The following is a 19332-nucleotide window of genomic DNA, read 5'->3' as shown; positions in this document are numbered from 1 at the left end:
GCAAGAAGATAATCGTTATAGGATCGATCATCCGCTGTGGCGGGTTTCACCTAATCATTTTTCCTTTGTTATTTTATTTTTGTGAAGGGTGAATGGTTTGTATTGTAGGAGGGAGAGAATCAGTTGAACATGAGTTTTTTGTTAACAAGGATGGACTGGATTTGGATTGGACCCAATCTGATCCATTTGCATTTTTATTGGATTGGATTGCAGAAGATGTTTTTATATATTTTTTATGTAATTTTATTTTTTTCATTCACTTTGGATTAGATTAGACCCAATCCGATCCATTTACATTTTAATTGAACCAGATTGGATTGCAGTAGGCATTATAGTTTTTTTATACATTTTTTCTGAATTTTTCATGTAATTTTGGTGTTTGATTCAATTTGGATTGGACCCAATACAGTCCGTTTGCATTTTATTTGGACCGGATTGGACTTGATTTGTATGAATTTGGATTAGATTTGGTCCAATCCATTTATAAATGGATCAATATTGGATTGAACCAAATCCAGTCCAATTGAGAGTCCTACTACTCCAATCTGACAATCTCATCTTTCATAGCTTCTACCTAGAGACCACATATCCACTGACCTTGATACCTCTCCCATAGCCTTAGAAATCACAACTGAATGCCAACATACAAAGACATAGAGGATTCTAGGGTTTTGCCCAAAACAAAGAAAAGGGGACATTGGGTTTTTACTCAATACAAAGATAGAACGAGAGAGAGAGAGAGAGTTATGGATTCTCTCCCGTTTGATTGGTTTTCTTACAAACTACGTGGAATAAAAAATAGAATGTTCAAAAATACAGAAGAAAATTAGGAAGAGGGTTTCCCATAAGGGAAAAGAGCCATGCTTGCTGATATAGCACGATTTCCAAACACTGACTAATTACACTAGTTAAAATTTGGAAAAACATCAGATTGAAATCTCTTTTTCCGGTGTATAATTCCTTGACTTTGCTCTGACACACCCAACTATTTTTTTTTTGGAGGGTTGTGTGTTAAAGAACATTGGATTGTTTTATATGGCATGGGAGGATTGATAATGTGTACTGTTAATCATTCCACATTTATTACACATCTCTAATCCTTTCTCTAATTTCAACATACAAGATTCCGATCTAGTGGTTTGAACCCATATAGAACACATCAGACAGTCGGGTTGACAGCCGAGGTGTATGTCCTTGACATATCTCATCACATCCCTAGATTTGGACAGAATACAAAGGACTGAAGATAGAAGGTTGACTTTCATCCTTCTCAGAAACGCTTCCTCTCCCAGTGAAACAGATCCACGTGTCGGTTGAACAGTATTGAGAGATTAACTGGCGTTATCGGTTTCTGTCAACCGTAGTTAAAGTCGCATTTACCCCGTACGGTAACAATAATTACCGAGTAATGGCGGGGAGAGTGAAATTATAGTGAGAGAAAGAGAGGGCAGAGCAGAGCTGTGAGTGAGAGTGAGTCGTCGGTCTGAAAATTCCAGCAACCAAAGCAAAAAAACCCTTTAAGGCTTCAGCTTCTCCGACTTCTCCATTTCCGAAAACACCGACACTGGTATTTATTTATTTTCTTTCACTTTGAGTCTCTGGTGATCTCATCTCTCCTTTAATTCGTTGTCAAGCTTTCATGGCGGTTTTGGAACTCTAAGATCTTCAGATTTTTTTTCCAACTTTGCTCAGAGGTATCAATGCTTTTGAGTTTTGCGAGATTCTTCTTCGTATTTTCGATCTGGGTTTCTCTCTCTCGTCTTATCGTTTTATTTACTGCATTTTCTTTTTTTTTTTTTTTGGGAATAGATGTTTTGAGAGGATTTTCGGGTTTATTTTGGAATATTATTCGAGTCTCTGTAGATGCTTCTCCTTTTCAGCTTACTCAGTTTGGTAGATTCTTATATACTTTGACATCTTCTGCACTTTTCTACGTTATCTTTCGAACGATTCCAGTGGATTCGTACTGGTTTTCGCAGATTGCGAAGGCTCTTTTCCTCGGTTAAAAGTAACGTTCCTCAGCATGATTTACTGTTGTTCTTGCTTCGTTTCTGTGAAGGACAGGAATAAAAAAAGGAAAAAGTGGAGGTCTGGTTCGAGTGATGCAAAGAAGAACCATCTGATCGTGTCTTTTTTTTTTCTGGGTTAATTTCTGTCTCGTAGCGAGAATGTATGGAGGAGGAGATTGTCAGGTACTGTCGTCGTTAGGCGGAAACGTAGTCTCTGCAGACCCGCTCTTCTCGTCGCCGATCCGAAACCCTAATCTCAATTTCATGGCTAACCTCCCTTTCCATCCTTTCTCTGCTATCATTCCGGTAACTTTCCTTTTCTACTCGAGCAAATTTAGTCAAGTCCCTCTTTTTATGGTTACTTTCTTCGCTCAAAAAAAAAAATAAAGAAAATAAACCACTCGCGAGAAGCCTAATAATCGTGTGCATTGCGCCTTCTTGCAGAAGGAAGAAGTTGGAATAGCGAAAGGGAAGGACGAGGAGATGGAGAGAAGCGGCTCGGGCAGTGGCCATGCCGAAGGCCCGTCTCTGTCCGGTGATGAGCAGGAGAACGAGCAGCAGCCCAAGAAGAAACGTTATCACAGACACACTGCTCGCCAGATTCAAGAGATGGAAGCGTAGGGGTTCCCCCCCCCCCCCCCTCTCTCTCTCTCTCTCTGAACTGGACTCAGTCGTTATCTTACGCACTCCGGTGTATCAATACTGAATTGTGAATTGTTTCATGACCAGTTTTCTAATGCATTATTCTTTGTTTTAATTGTTTTCTGAGATCAGTCTGTTTAAAGAATGTCCGCACCCGGACGACAAGCAAAGGATGAAACTGAGCCAAGAACTCGGCCTCAAACCTCGCCAAGTCAAGTTCTGGTTCCAGAACCGGCGAACGCAGATGAAGGTGCGCACTTTAGCATCATCCTCCATTCCTCCTTAACTTCTTCAGAAGTCCAAGAGTCCAAACCCTAATTCTGTAAATCGGGGAGAGCTGGTTGCTGTTGCTGCCAACTGTTGACACACGCAATCTCGATTTTCGAGAACGAGGGGGTCTGTGTATACGCGTAAACCATCAAGGCATCAACCCTCCCGCACTGTAGAGAGAAGCTCATTTATAATGGTTGGAAACTCCTTAAATACACACTGGGTTGCGCAATAAACCCTACCTGCTCATGTGTTTCCCTGGTTGAAGAACCAGTACTGTGGTAAGCTGTAAGCAGCTGTAAGGATCTTGGTGTAGAGTCCAGCCCAAACTTTTAATGATCTCTCTCAACTTGCAGAACAAATAAAGTGCACCGGTGTGCTTAGGATAAGAATCAAAGCCATGCTTATTTATTGTGTTTCTGTCTGTCTTTGGTGTAACAGGCTCAACAAGACCGAGCAGATAACGTGATACTGAGAACAGAAAACGAGAACCTAAAGAACGAGAACTTCCGTCTTCAAGCAGCGTTGAGGAATATTATCTGTCCGAACTGTGGTGGTCCGGCCATTCTGGGGGAGGTCTCGTTCGATGAACAGCACCTTCGCCTTGAAAATGCCAGACTCAAAGAAGAGGTACTGTTTACAGACAATGAGAACGTAAGCAACTGAAAATCTTGTTTGATTGTTTCACTTAAGACAGTTATAATATAATAGACAAGTGAATGTACAGTAGTTTCTGTTGATTCAACACATTTGAACATGAATCAAGGAAATTTGTACTGGAAAGTATAAATGTTTAAGTTAAGATCGAGCTACTGTTGCAGCTTGAACGTATCTCTTGCGTTGCTTCACGATACAGTGGTCGGTCCATTCAAGCACTGGCGCCTGCACCGCCTCTGCTACTCCCTTCGTTGGACCTTGACATGGGAATCTACTCTAGGCATTTTCACGAGCCTATATCCAATTGCACTGACATAGTTCCGGTGGCCCCATTGCCGGAGAATCCACAGTTTGCTGGGGGCTGTGTGATCATGGAACAAGAGAAGCCTTTAGCTCTAGAACTTGCCATGGCAGCGATGGATGAACTGGTAAAGATGTGCCACGCGACTGATCCTCTTTGGGTTCGAAGCAGCATTGGTGGTAGGGAAGTTCTCAACCTGGAAGAGCATGCAAGGATGTTTCCATGGCCAATGAACGTCAAACAGCATAATACTGAGTTCAGGATTGAAGCCACCCGAGATAGTGCTCTTGTTATAATGAATAGCATCACACTGGTGGATGCCTTCTTAGATGCTGTAAGTCCCCATTTAAGTAGCAAGATGCTAGCTTATACGCTGCTTGATCTTTGGTTCTTCCCGTTGATCTACTCGTTTACATATATAAAAAACCCAGAACCCAGAAACCCTTAATTCTCTTCTTATTTTGCAGAATAAATGGGTGGAACTGTTTCCATCCATTGTGTCAAAAGCAAGAAATGTTCAGGTTATAACTTCTGGCGTTTCTGGTCATGCAAGCGGTTCTCTTCTTCTCGTAAGGATCTCTTATTTATATTTTTTGCGAAATCTTCTTCCGCTTAAATATTCGTGATCTCAACCTTTTCCCCATTTTTTTCCCTTCTGGGTACGTAGATGTATGCAGAGTTTCAAGTTCAGTCTCCTTTGGTACCAACGCGTGAGGCTCATTTTCTTCGCTATTGCCAACAAAATATGGAGGAGGGGACTTGGGCAATCGTTGATTTCCCAATTGACAATTTCCATGACAATCTTCAAGCCAGCTTTCCTAGATACAGAAGACGACCCTCTGGCTGCATTATTCAGGATATGCCTAATGGATACTCCAGGGTAAGGTTTAACATTCCACTTTTACTGATAATATCTATTGTTCTTCTCTATTCTATCTCTAAATTAAATTAATTTAGTTGCTGCAATTTACATGGTTACAATAATGTTTCTTTAACAATGAACATCACAATATTCTCTTCGCCAAATTTCCTTTAGCAAATAGATAAGGATCTATGGATCATGTCTTTGCAAAATAAATAAAGGATTTGTGGAGATAATGCCAGCCTATTGATTCTGCTAAGCCATTCCATACAGGTGACATGGGTGGAACAGGCAGAGATAGAAGATAAACCAGTACATCAAATATTTAATCACTTCGTGAACAGTGGTATGGCATTTGGTGCGCAGCGCTGGTTAGCAGTCCTACAACGGCAATGTGAGAGATTCGCAAGCCTCATGGCAAGAAATATATCCGATCTTGGAGGTATTGCTTTCTTCTGATCTTCTCTTATAACCAGATCGAGTGTACGACATAATTACGTACACTTTGAGAGAGAGAGAGAGAGAGGGAGGGAGAGAGATGCCTGACATATATTCATCTAATCCTGGAATTTGCAGTAATACCTTCTCCGGAAGCAAGAAAGAACCTGATGAAACTGGCACAAAGAATGATAAAAACATTCTGCATTAGCATTAGCACAACTGGAGGCCAGTCGTGGACAGCTCTCTCAGATTCCGCCGATGACAACGTTCGGATCACAACCAGGAAGAACACAGAACCTGGCCAACCAAATGGCATGATCCTTGGTGCCGTCTCCACATCTTGGCTCCCGTTTCCCTGCCACCAAGTGTTCGACCTCTTGCGGGATGAACGCCGCAGATCTCAGGTTTGTGCTAACTCTCTTATCAACATGATACCCTTCGACTCCATTTATCAATCCACGGGGACTATGCAGACTGCAGAGAGACATAGAACTAACTTACAATATTTGTCCACAGCTGGACGTTCTCTCTAGTGGGAACTCATTACATGAAGTTGCTCACATCGCCAATGGCTCTCATCCTGGGAACTGCATTTCTCTTCTTCGCATAAATGTACGTATTTCCTCGGTCTTTTTTTTTTTTATCAATGAATCTTTTATCAGTTATGAATGGTAAATAACTATACAATTGAGAGTTTAGCTCGGTTCATTCTTATTTTGAATGAACAAATTAATTCGACTGATTAGCTTTGCATGCATGCAGGCATCAAGCAACTCATCACAGAACGTTGAGCTCATGCTGCAGGAGAGCTGCACCGACACATCCGGCAGCCTCATTGTCTATTCCACCATGGACGTTGATGCTGTTCAGCTGGCAATGAGTGGCGAGGACCCATCTTACATTCCCCTCCTCCCAATAGGGTTCGTTGTAGTCCCGGCAGGGCACAGTAGCGTAAGCTGCAACAACGGGAATGGTGTGCCATCATCCGAAGAGGGAAATGGGCAAGCTCCTGCAGGTTGCTTACTTACAGTAGGGCTCCAGGTGTTGGCAAGCACCATCCCATCCGCGAAGCTCAACCTATCAAGTGTCACTGCAGTCAACAATCATATATGCAATGCCGTGCACCAAATCAACGCAGCTCTTAGCAACAGCAGCAACAACTCTGTTGGTGGTGGCGTGAGTGGGGGCTCCTCCACTGAACCGGCCGCTGCAACTGATTGAGAGATATCTTGATAATGTAGGGTTCCTCACCGGAAATACTTGAAGCCTCCCCTCCTCAATCCTCTCCTCCACACTCTCACAGTCTGGAAGAATCAAGTTGGAATGGTTTAGATATAATTTTTTTTGTCAAATGACCATAATACCCTCCAATCAAGCAAGGACGGCATTATTGTCATTTGAGAGGTTGGTATTAGTGCCAAAGAATTCCATTTTCGTGTTTTATATTGTAAAGGAAAGAGGTGGGGAGGTTTTGGGTAATTTGCAGGGGGGAAACCCGGCAAAAGGCCCACAAAGGGCTGTTGTAGTAGAAAATAAATAATTTGTGAAAAGGAAAAGAAAGAGGAAGGATGTGTAGGGAAGTAGGTGAGAGTTTGAATAGAAATTGTAGTGTGTAAGGAGCAAATGAAATGGTAAAAGGACAGAGGGAGTCAAGAGCGCACCAGGTGGTATCCTTGCTTCCTGGTAAGGCTAGTAACCCGCATTGATGTCGAATGCGCTGGCTTCACCAGTCTGCAAGGGTGGTGGTTCGGGAATTGACTTCTGCTTGTCGGGTCCCCCCTTTTCCTCTTTTGTAGCTCGTTCTTTCTTCTGTTCCTCGATCGACTAATTGTGTTTATTTATTCTTATCAACTAGTGTTATTACTGCTGGTTCTTGTTGTGCTTCTTCTTCTTCTTCTTTCATTCTTATCTTTTTAATTCAAAAAGAGGGACTAAATCCATGTTGTGGAGATGGGCAGACGGCCGGCCGCGCTCCTCCTTGTCTCCCTTTGGCAGTACTGCAGTTTACTCTCTCAGACAAACATCGACTTCTCTCTCTCTAGCATTTCCTTTGATCTGGGTTGTAAGGTGCAGCACTGTCAGTCCCAGGACCATGACTCGAGCTCACTGGTAATGGCTGTTCGTGGACTTTTCAGGAACAACGATGGTTTTCTCTCATTGATTCATATGGAAACGTATTTCAGGAACCAGTCAAAGATAAACGAAAAGAAATGCTTCACAGAAAAGCCCATCCCCCAGACGGCCAAACCCATAACCCCCAGCCTTGTTGCAGGTAGGATGTGTGTGTGTGACATCTATCGACCCATGTGTGTGGAAAAAATGTAAGGTGCAAGGAGAAATTGCCAATGGTTAGTGGTGGGCAATTCCTTCCTATTTTGTTAGGATTGAAAAAGTTTTACCTAATCATGGTGCAACCGTGCAAGATTTTAAATGAGGAAATACAGTTGAACTTGAAACTAATTGATGTTCTTTTGCATCTGTAGATTTACTTTCCCTATGCCTGATTAGATGGGTAAGGTTTCTATTTTTGGCTTTCCAAGAAGATACCTGGGTACCGAGATGCAAAATTCAGGCTACATCATCTACAAAATAAGAAAATAAAAAAGATGAAAAGATAAAGATTGGTGCAAGTCAAAGTCAGAGATAATGAGAGGAAGATTTTAAAATAAAATTTTGGTTCGCCTAAATATGAATAGGGCCCGAGTAAAGGATTACTCAATTCCAAAGTTTACTTTTAAATGATTGTCATCTTCTCTTAATGCAATATAATACCATCCCAAAATTCTTTAAGTTAGAGTGAAATAGTTTGGTCTGGTTTGGTTTTCATGGCAAAATAGTTTGGTTTTGTTTGGAAATTTCTCAAATTCTAATTTACTAGTTTGGTCTGAGATCTTCTCTAAACCACACTGAATCAAACGTAAACACTCCTAATTCTTATAATCTTCAAATGAAGTATGAAAACCTTATCTATAACATTATATTCTTGCGACAACATGGTGCTTGTACTATAAGAAATCAACGCTCAAGTCCGACCGCTAGCTAACATTCCATCAGTTATCTAGAGAATGTGATATCATGTGCATCTTGAAACATTTAAAATCATAGAACTACCCTCTGTATATTTTATGAGACCATTTTGCCTCTCCTTTTTAGTGAATCCCTAAAGCCCTGTCCAGAGCTTCAAACGTATTATTGTGGTGAGGGATTGATTATCCTCTACTGTTTAGAAGATTGGAACCAAACTCTATTCCTCGAAACCAAACCCAAATTTCAATCATCTAGATATTTGTGTGAGGATCTTAGATGTACCTATGGATGCAAGTGTGAGAACATTAATAATCGAAAATGATGTGGATGAAGATTTAGATGAGCATATCCATGTTGGGGATGATTCCTATGTGTTAGGGTGTAGATTGATATTGCTAAACCTTTGGAGCTAGGGGCAAGGAAACATGCTGAAGAGGTAAACTCCCACTATTCTATTGTTGATGTGGCATTCTAGGGCACCATGAACATTTCTCTAGTATTGCTTTGGATAGAGCAAATATGGAGGAGTTAACTTTAAGTGACTATTAGTGGCTTAGAGCAGAGCATCAGTGGACCCCTCGGTGTTCAAGTACGTGAATAAAGAAGCGAATCATCAAAGGAGGAGTACTGCCCAACCAACTAGTCAAATTAACAATAGAAGAAATGCCAAGAAAGCTCATCAGGATATTGATGCTTTGGAGAGACAAACAGTTGAAAACAAAGCAAAGATAAATCACAACCTTCAAGTCTATGGTGGAGGAAAGACCTACAGTGCAGAATAGAGTTGCAGAGGGTTCTTTTTCAAGGGGAACTGAATCGTGTGGCAAAAGAATGAGCTATGAAAGCTAACGATTTCGATGAAGAAACTATCAGCATGACCTCTTGCCAGAGAACCCATGCTAAATTCCAATGGTTAATGAGGTTTTATGGGGGGCAAGCTTAAATTCAGAGAAATTAAGGAAAATTAAAACTTAGTATTTTTGTGAAATACAATCTTTTTAATGCAAAAAAGGAGAGGTAGAAGATTCTTACCACTTTTGGTAATTGAGTCCCCTAATTAACTAAGGAATTGTCGCCTTGTCGGAGACAAGCAGTTGAAGTGAGATGGCAATGTAGATTCGACCAAGTGGCAAGAGGCTAAACCTACCAAGAAAAGGAAAAAAAGTATCGGTGGAGCTAATCGAGATGCCCAAATATCGTAAAAGGAAAAGAAATGGGATAGTTATCTGCAGGGATCTCAGTGATGAGGAAGGAGAAAAACATATTTGTTAGAGTGAGCCAAATAAGGGTAATTTAGTAATCTTATGTCAGTTAAGTACTTTGCTTATGTGGCTGTTTTATTAGAGTACTTTCCCCACACTTAAGTGAGGGCAGTTTAGTCTTTGTAAGTGTAATTAGAACCTAATAAACACAAGGGAGTCTACTAAATGGAAGTCTAATTAGTTCGACTAAACCCTCCTGTTCTCTCTTTCTCTTGTCTTCTTCCTCATCTTCTTCTTCCTTCTTCACTGGTTCGGACTACTGTAGCTGCTCCAAAACATGGTATCAGAGCAAGGTTTCTGACCTGCTTCCGCTTGCAAAGCATCTCAGCTGTGTTCGTGACACCCTCCTCTTCATTTCTAGTTGGTTAATGGAGAGAGCTGGTTCGCCCTAGGTCTGAGACATCACAGTTCGTTGCTCTCTGTTGCGCACAGTTTCCTTCATCAAGGAAGGTGATTTCAGCAATGAATGGTTGGCTGATACTCTCAAAGGAAGGTTGGTTATTTAGTCCTCTTGTGTTGCTGGTATTTCTAGGTAGGAACCCTTCAAGAATCAATTAGTACTGATTAGAACCTAGAGAACTAGGTTCATTGTTGCCCTAAAAAGGGCTGTGTGTGCAGTAGTCGAATGGTGTAGGGCTGCTGTGAGTTGTTGAGTGGTGTTAGGGCTGCTGTAGGTGGCCGAGTGGTGTAAGGTGGAATGCAGTGACCTTGCCAAGCTCCTTGTGGTCGTGTAATGCCCTCTTAAGTGTGTTAAACAAATCTGAACTGCGTGTAGCAGTTTGACTGTGTTGTGGTGCTTGTGATGCGCAATTTTTTTTTATTGAGTGGTTGTAAGAGGGCCTACTGCTATGTTGTGGTGCTTGTGATGCTTATGTGGGTCGTAGGTGTGTGAAGTCAGTAGTAGTGTAAAGAAGAACAAGTGTGTGCTCCCACTGTTGTGTTTAGGGGCTGCAATAGGTGCTGAAGTATCAAACTGTGAACAACATCAATCAGCTTGTAGCTGAGAAGTAAGGTTAGAGGCAACTGTGAAAGAGTACAATGGCAGCAATAGGAGATGGCTACAATGATCAGAAACCTAATGTGGTAATTTCCTCCGACTACCTAGGGGTACAAATGACCTCAATTAAGCTGAATGGGGAGAACTATGTTCCATGGGCCAAATCAGTGGAAGTGTTTCTCAAGGCAAAGAAGAAAGTAAAGCATGTAAGAGATGAAAAGCCATTGGAGGACTCTCCAGGGTTTGATGATTGGGAGCAAGAAGATGCTCAAACCATGACTTGGCTGTGGAATAGTATGGAACCTAAAATTAGTGTCAACTTCATGTTTCTTGATACGACTAAGGATATATGGGAGCATGCTAAGAAGCTATATTCTGGACAAGATAACACAACAAGAGTGTATCAGCTTTATCAGGAGTATTTTGATTTACAACAAGGAACCAAAACACTAGAAGAGTATTATGCCAACATGAAGAATATAAGGAATGAACTTAATGTCTATCACCCCCTTACTCCAGATATTAAAGTTCAGCAACAGCAAAGGGAGCAACTAGATGTTACAAGATTTTTAGTGGGGCTGAAGTCGGAATATGAACCAGTTAGAGCCCAAATATTGGGGGGCTCTACTCTTCCTACACTTGAGGAAGTATTCTCAAGGCTTCGTAGAATCTCTTTGGGACAGACAGAGAACTCCACACAGTCTGATAGATCATCACTTGTGACAGCTCGAGGGGTTGGATATAGTACAAGAGGGGGAGGTCATGCTCCCCGAGGAGGCCGTGGCAGTTCCATGATTAGTCGGGGTGGTCGTGACTCAGGGGGAGGCCGTGGCAGAGGGAAGAATAACTCTACAAGGAAATGCACTCATTGTGGTAGAGAGGGACACACAGTGAATTTCTGTTATGATCTACATGGCCCTCCCTCTAAATGGGCTAATCATGTTGTAGCGGGTGAGGTTGATATCAGTGACAGTAAACCGGCAGACCGAACTCATCCCACATCTACATCTACCTCTGGGAGGGAAATGGTGAGCGTACCGCGTGATGAGTATGAACGGTTCCTTCAAACTACTTCACAGCATACCACTGCCACACTTGCCCAATCAGGTATTGCTTGCATGTCATCTAAAACCTCTCCCTGGATTATTGACTCTGGAGCCTCAGATCATATGACCGGGACTCCAGGTGTGTTCTCTTCTCTATCTGAAACCTCCACATCACAAACTGTTACACTTGCCAATGGGTCCTCATCTCCCATATGTGGTGTTGGTAATATTGACATGGCTCCTGTGCCCTTATCATCTGTTTTATATGTCCCTAAGTTTCCATTCAATCTTATGTCTGTTAGTAAAATAACCAAAACTCTTAACTGTTCCGTTACCTTCTTTCCTTCCACCTGTGTTTTTCAGGATCTCAAGACGGGGAAGAAGATTGGTGGGGGGCATGAAGCTGGTGGACTGTACTATCTTGACAGTGGTGGATCTTCAATTGCTCTTCAGACTTCGCTTACTCCTCTACAATGGCATTGCCGACTGGGACATCCATCTCTCAAGGCTCTCAAGATTTTGGTCCCGTCATTGAGTCATTTGTCAGTTTTGCAATGTGAGTCATGTCAGTTTGGGAAACATCGTCATGTGTCCTTCAGTCCAAGAGTTGAGAGTCGTATGTTGAGTCCTTTTTCTTTGGTTCATTCAGATGTTTGGGGTCCAATCAAAATAGAGTCTTATAATGGGTACAAGTATTTTGTCTCCTTTATTGATGATTGTTCAAGAATGACATGGATTTACTTAATGAAAGAAAGAAGTGAATTGTTTTCTATTTTTCAAAAATTCCATGCTGAAATACGCACACAATTTGGTGTTCCAATCAAAATTCTCCGTTCAGATAATGGTCGTGAATACTTTCTTACTTCATTTCAACAGTATTTAGAACATCATGGCATTATTCATCAGACATCATGTGCATACACCCCTCAACAAAATGGGGTAGCTGAACGGAAGAACCGTCAGCTTCTTGAAACTGCTCAGTCTATTCTTCACCACATGAATGTTCCTAAACGTTTTTGGAGTGATGCTGTACTCACTGCATGTTTTCTCATTAATCGGATGCCCTCCTTCATTCTTCATAGTCGGTCCCCCTTCTCTATCTTGTTTCCCACTTTATCTCAATTCCCATTAATTCCTCGTGTCTTTGGTTGTTTGTGCTTTGTCCACAATCTGAGCCCTGGAATAGACAAGCTAGATGCACGCTCAATTAAATGTGTCTTCCTTGGCTACTCACGGACTCAGAAAGGGTACAAGTGTTATAATCCCATTACCCGGAAGTGCTATGTCTATCCTGATGTCACCTTTTTTGAGTCAGTCCCCTTCTTCTCAAGTCCTGAAGCACCCTCGTCTCCACCCGCACTTCCTCTTCCTCTCCCTGTCAGTGATCCAGTTCCAGATGTTGTTGTTGGAGTAGACTCATCACCTCATCCCATACAGATCACCACCGAACGTCCACCAATCTGGCAAGTGTATACACGTCGAACGGCACCGGCCCCTCCTCCAGCTTCTAACTCATCTGCGGATCCTCTCATGGCTCCTATTGTTGAACCCTCAAACCTTGATCTACCCATTGCCTTACGGAAAGGTAAGCGCAGTTCTACCCTCCATCCCATTTCCAATTTCGTTTCATTATCTCGTCTTTCTACATCACATTGCCAGTTTGTTTCCCTTTTATCCTCTATTTCCATACCTAACAATGTCCAAGAAGCTCTCAGTTCACCTGATTGGCGGCAGGCAATGGAGGAGGAACTTTCTGCTCTTCAACATACTCAAACGTGGGAACTTACTACTCTCCCACCTGGTAAGCATGCTGTGGGATGTAAATGGGTGTATACTGTGAAATATTTGCCAGATGGTAGTGTAGAGCGTCTGAAGGCCAGACTTGTTGCTAAAGGTTACTCCCAGTTGTATGGAGTAGGCTACATGGAGACATTCTCTCCGGTGGCTAGATTGGTTCTGTTCGTGTACTAATTTTCCTGGCAATTATGTATGATTGGCCTCTGTTTCAGCTTGATATCAAGAATGCCTTTCTCTATTGTGATCTTGTGGAGGAGGTATATATGGAGCAACCACCTGGGTTTGTTGCTCAGGGGGAGGATGGTAAGGTATGCAGATTGAAAAAGGCAATTTATGGGTTGAAACAATCGCCGCGTGCTTGGTTTGGGAAGTTCAGTGAAGTGGTGAAGAGTTTTGGAATGAAGCAGTGCCAGGTAGATCACTTAGTGTTCAGCTATGACTCAGAAGTTGGGAAGATTCTATTAGTGGTCTATGTGGATGATATTGTCATTACTGGCAGTGATAAATTGGGGATTGGCAAATTAAAGGTATTTTTGCAAAACCATTTCCAAACAAAAGATCTTGGAACATTGAAATATTTCTTGGGAATAGAGGTTGCCAGGTCAGAACAAGGTGTAAATCTGTGCCAAAGAAAATATGTTCTTGATCTATTGGAAGAAACAGGACTGTTAGGTGCAAAACCGGCTGAGACCCCTATGGAACCAAATGTTAAGTTGAGCAGTGATACAGGAGAAGTATTTGAAGATCCTGGAAGGTATAGACGACTAGTGGGGAAGCTGAACTATCTAACTATCACGAGACCCGACATATCCTTTGCAGTCAGTGTGGTGAGCCAATTCATGCAGGACCCTCGTATACCTCACTGGGATGCAATTCTTAGAATTGTGAGGTATCTGAAAGGAGCTCCAGGCCGTGGACTATTGTATAAACCAGGAGGAAAACTTGAAGTAGTGGGGTATACAGATGCAAACTGGGTAGGCTCAGTGAATGATAGAAGATCTACTATGGGTTATTGCACATTTCTTGGAGGAAATCTTGTGACGTGGAAGAGTAAAAAGCAGACGGTTGTGGCCAGAAGTAGTGCTGAAGCTGAGTATAGGGCCATGGCACATACTACCTGTGAGTTAGTGTGGTTGAGGAATCTTCTACAAGAAATTGGGTTTCACATGGATAAACCTATGAGACTGTATTGTGACAACCAAGCTGCACTCCATATCTCATCCAATTCTGTATTTCATGAGAGAACAAAGCACATAGAGGTTGATTGCCACTTTGTGAGGGAGAAGGTCCTTGCTGGAGAGATAAACACAGAACATGTGGGCTCGAATGATCAATGGGCAGATTTGTTTACAAAAGCTCTAAACTCAGGGAAAGTGAATCATCTATGTAACAAGCTGGGATTATATGACATATATTCTCCAGCTTGAGGGGGAGTGTTAGAGTGAGCCGAATAAGAGTAATTTAGTAATCTTATGTCAGTTAAGTACTTTGCTTATGTGGCTGTTTTATTAGAGTACTCTACCCCACACTTAAGTGAGGGCAGTTTAGTCTTTGTAAGTGTAATTAGAACCTAATAAACGCAAGGAAGTCGACTGAATGGAAGTCTAATCAGTTCGACTAAACCCTCCTGTTCTCTCTTTCTCTTGTCTTCTTCCTCATCTTCTTCTTCCTTCTTCACTGGTTCGGACTACTGTAGCTGCTCTAAAACAATATTAAAAAGAACAAAGTAATGAACGTTAGTCCAAGTGGGACTAGAACTGGACCGGTTCCTGTTAGTGAATTGAGATAACTTTGGGCGTATGCATGGTTGTTGTGATAAGGATAAGATAAAATAAAGATTAGGGCGTATGAGTTTGTCGAACGAGGAAACTGCATTTGAGTTTTTTAACCTTACTTTTCTACTCTTCATATTGTTGTTGAGATCATGTAAAAATTTGTTGCGCTTACCTAACTTTCAATCGTGGTTGGAAGCTCTCCATGGCGTCACTGAAGCAAATCACGACACTCATTTTGATGTTGTAGTTCACCAATTCCCGATGAGATGAATCATGTTTTCCCAGTAACTCTCATTATAGCATCTCTAAATGTCAAAAGGGTTATCGACTGATACATTGAATGAATGAAAGCAACCCAAAACACAAACATGGCACTCTCATGTCTTTCATCTGCAATGACTACAAGGACAACTATTGATGATTAATGTGGGATCTGGACATTGGGCATTGAACTTTGAACAAAATCAGTTGAACTAATCTAGAGTGGTTGTTAATTCAATTTGGATTTGGTTCATACAAATCCGACTTAATCACGGACTTCAATGGCATCTTCACCTTAGCCTATCAAGGCACTTTATTGACCTATTAAGATCTTTCATTGACTATGGTTGTTGGCTTGGTTGTGGCCTATTCTTCTTTCAGCCACATAGAGGCATTTTTGTTTGACCCGTAAAGGTCCATTGGTGGCCTATTTTGGCCTATCTTTGATTTGGCCCATTTACTATTTTATCATCAGATTCTCTCTAAGTAGCCCATTTTTTTTAGTTTGGCCCTTATTTTCATTGGGTGGATGGATTATTATTGAGAAGATCCCCTCCTCCCCCATTTGAACTACTGTTATGCATTTTTATTCTTCTTATATAAAAGATTTTTATTAAAAAAAAAAATGAGACCCCCCTTCCTCTTCATCCTCCTCCTAACCTCCCTCCTCTTAAGGAGGTTTTGTGTTCGGGAGGCTTATGTCTCTTGCGCTCTGAATTACGCCTCACGCCTCTAGGTAGTGGAATGCCACCACATTTTAAAACATTGATACACATGTATATCACAATTTCCGGGCAAGGCTGGGCCGAAATGATAAACCCTACTTCATCTTCAACTACAAGAGACAGGTAAGTGTCTGCCCAGACAGTCCAGTCCCATCACAAATCAGAGTAAAATTGAACTTTGGTGGCTGCAACTTGTGGAACCTAAGTAGCTCAGGAGTTGGTAGCATTTTTAGAGATCATAAAGAGGATATTTTGATCAGAACAGATTGTTGAAAGGATTCATGTAACTGACCCCATATAGTTGGGATAAGGCATGGACGATGATGATGAAAGAGAGAGATTTTGATGGTATTCTGAGGAAATTCAATAAGAGTAGAACTATTTGCTCTGATCTGAGGACTGAAATTGGCTAGTTTCCTTGGGTATGGGAGTCTGATCAGATCATGGAAGGAGACTCCAAATCTATCACCAGCTGGATGCAAGACGAAACAGAAAGTCCATGGAACTTAAGACATTTAATCAGGGAATGTAGACATCTGGCCCTCACTATAGTAGAAGTCTTCTCATGGACTCAAGGGTCAGAAAATATTCTGAAAGTTTCCCCAGCTAGGGAAGGAATATATTACTTTTGGCTGCTTAACTACTGGAGTAAAATCTGCATAGTTTTTATATTTTTTGGATGATCTACATAGGCTGGGATGGAGTAGCAATAGGATAGCTCTAGGTTTGTGTCTTCGGGAAGATAGAAGTATTTTGATGATTTACATTATTTCTTTAACAATGTGTGCTTTTGGACCCCTTGTAAGAGGTGTGTCTTTAGACCACCACACAAAGTTTACTTTCACTCCTTTTATATAAAAAGGAAGTAGTTTCAGTTTTTACGGTGTATGTTGAAGCCACTTCTTCCAACATTGAAAAATTTTCAGGTGTGGCCTTGTCATCCACTGTAAAAAGTGAAAGTAGCTACTTTTTAAAGGAGCACAAAAGTTTTTTCCACCGCACAAGACAAGCTAGGATGGGCTGCGCTCCCACTGCACCATGTCATCTCATGTTGTGTCTTGTTTGGGGTCTTTGGCTTCTTTTTTCCTTCCTATTTTTAAGTTTTTTCCTTATTTATCACCATATGTGCATTATAGTCTTCTTTCTACTAATTCTTGAGAACAATGGACAAATACCAAATATGTCTTGGTGAACTAGTTCCATTTATCTCACCTCTCTAGTGGCTGAAATGCATCCATCTTTGATACTTACACTGCTGTTTACATCTATTTCCTATGGTTTCGGGTCATACATATCAGGCAAATTCGCTACCTTCTGGACTAAATGTATACATTGCTGGAGTAGGGCTGTTGTATCCTGATGCCAAAGACCTAATGCTTTGCAAAGGGCAAATTCCTGAAGGAAGCACATACGGTTTTAAATGAGAAGTTGTTTTGCTCTTCCCTTGCTGTTTAAGATCTATATTCTGTTATTGCTACTGTGGGAGATCTTCTCCAATTGTAAGTCTACTGACACTTTGGTTCACTACTTCATTTCCAGGTTTTAACTTTTTAATGCCATATTTTTCCAACAAAGATCATCCAAGACTTGTGGGAGTCTAAAACAGCTGCATGATTCATTCAACCAATTGATGGCTTAAGGAATAGCATCATATGACAGTGAGAATATAATAATATATCCAAGAGAACTTCAATGAAGTTCTGATTTAGGTAGATCCCACTTTCTATAAACTGGGAATGTTCTTATTGAAATTTCAAAAAATATCCCTATATAATGATAAAAAAAAATTATATGTATTATGTAGGTGTACTCTTCTCTATTGCAATAATTACCTTTCCACTGAATATGAAAGGATCAATTTACTTTGGGTGCTTTTTCTAAAAGCGGGTATCTCAGGTGGAGCCATTGAGGACCTTGAGGTGCCCCTGTGGCTGGTCTTTCAAGGTATGGTGTTTACCATTGATCATCTTGATAATTGAGGTATTTACCTCCATTACAAATGCTCTATGTGTAAAGTTGCAAAGACATAATAGAAAGAGTAAAGTATCCCTTTATTTTTTAGCTCAGCAATCTACTTCCTGTGAAAGTTTGCTTTTTGTTTCAGATTACTTGGGCCTGTCCCTGGATTTGGGAAGCAATTCTTTCCTTGTTTTGACCTCCCTGGGTAGCAGGGGTGCTATTTTATCCCTTTCACAATTTCTTAGATTATTTGGTAGAAACATGGCTGGACTCCTGAGAAAAGGCTGCTCCTGCAATTTTGTACTGATGTTAGAGGCTTCCTGACTTGTTCTTCATGAATTTGAGGGATTTTGGCATAGAGATTGTGTACAGTGTTTTAGATGCAGAGGAGGCAGCACTCTGTAAAACTCCTTTTATGGTCCCTTTCACAATTTGTTAGATCATTTAAAGAAACATAACTAAACAATGTTTGATCCTGAGGAAAGACTGCTGCTGATGTGGGTGTCTTGTTGATGGATTAAGGGCCTTTCCTTGATGAATTTGAAGGATTTGGGCATAGAGATTGTGTTGGTATTTCGGGTGTAGAGGGGAGGCATTACTCTGTAAAATTCTCTTTTAGCTGTGGGCACTGTAATACATTTTCATGCTTATGGTCATTGCTGCAACTTCTTGAGAATTAATTAGGGGGTGTGATTGATTTATCAAAAGTCATGTCTCCAAACTACAAAGTGAGTGGCTGTACAATCTTAAGACTCGTATATATAAAAGTACTTGGCCCATATCAAAACATAAAGGTCTGGTTGTTAAGACTGATAAAGGGACAATTCCAAAATCTTGCTGATATCAATGAGTACAACTGTGCCTCCACTCTTCTTGCAACTTCTGTTATAGCGGTTCCGTGTTCTATAACAAACTTACCTTCCTCTCCCTCCAAATTGCCATAAGATTACTGGGGGTATGGATTTCCAGACTAGGTATTCCCTCCTACCGAGGCCCTTTGTGTGCCATCCAACCAACAACTCTAACAGATTTGGGGAAGCCTTACCGGAGATTCAGGTATTGCAAAACTTGATCCCAGATATTTGCTTTCATCTCTTCCATAAATTTCAACATTCATATAGCTAAGTTTTTTATCAACTGTACACTAATTGGGTCAAGACCCAACTCCTAATGGATATCAAGTCTATGGAAAGAGTGCAAATGTTGGCTCAGTGTATTTTCAGTTTTGCAGGTGCATAATGACAGTATACATGGATTCCAAGACAGATGTATTTGTATTTGTACTAATCAATCACTTTTTA

The 19332-nt window shown here is 41.2% G+C and overlaps 1 protein-coding gene and 1 long non-coding RNA gene across 9 annotated transcripts; both read left to right on the top strand.

The window, feature by feature from the left end:
• Positions 1–1447: 1447 nt before the first annotated feature.
• On the top strand, positions 1448–7065 carry LOC148864761 (homeobox-leucine zipper protein ROC3-like). Of its 8 annotated transcripts, none has more exons than XM_088974632.1 (12): positions 1448–1567; positions 2065–2315; positions 2454–2626; positions 2784–2901; positions 3363–3551; positions 3743–4213; positions 4347–4448; positions 4547–4759; positions 5015–5183; positions 5318–5586; positions 5699–5794; positions 5945–7065. In XM_088974632.1, exons 2-12 carry the CDS (start codon positions 2169–2171, stop codon positions 6401–6403), a joined length of 2406 nt encoding a protein of 801 aa, XP_088830758.1. In that variant the 5' UTR covers positions 1448–1567; positions 2065–2168; the 3' UTR covers positions 6404–7065. The 8 variants fall into 8 exon arrangements, with proteins under 8 accessions (XP_088830758.1, XP_088830754.1, XP_088830759.1 ...); XM_088974628.1 differs by having other exon boundaries at positions 3363–3575; XM_088974633.1 differs by having other exon boundaries at positions 1450–1567; positions 2060–2315.
• A 10163-nt stretch (positions 7066–17228) lies between these two features.
• On the top strand, positions 17229–18738 carry LOC148864760 (uncharacterized). The gene is made up of 4 exons (XR_016110700.1): positions 17229–17499; positions 17612–17781; positions 17877–18016; positions 18177–18738. It is a non-coding gene; the product is annotated as an uncharacterized LOC148864760 (long non-coding RNA).
• Positions 18739–19332: the final 594 nt, after the last annotated feature.

The sequence above is a fragment of the Nelumbo lutea genome, chromosome 3 (assembly GCF_056320005.1).
Source record: "Nelumbo lutea isolate HS-2025 chromosome 3, American lotus-T2T, whole genome shotgun sequence".
Classification (NCBI taxonomy): Eukaryota; Viridiplantae; Streptophyta; class Magnoliopsida; order Proteales; family Nelumbonaceae; genus Nelumbo; species Nelumbo lutea.
This window is presented reverse-complemented; position numbering and strand designations above follow the sequence as displayed.

Coding starts and splice junctions, on each gene's coding strand:
- LOC148864761 (XM_088974628.1), top strand. CDS start 2,169: ATGTATGGAGGAGGAGATTGTCAGGTACTGTCGTCGTTAGGCGGAAAC. Junction 2,902..3,362: donor ACCGGCGAACGCAGATGAAG/GTGCGCACTTTA, acceptor TTGGTGTAACAG/GCTCAACAAGACCGAGCAGA. Junction 3,576..3,742: donor TGTTTACAGACAATGAGAAC/GTAAGCAACTGA, acceptor CTACTGTTGCAG/CTTGAACGTATCTCTTGCGT.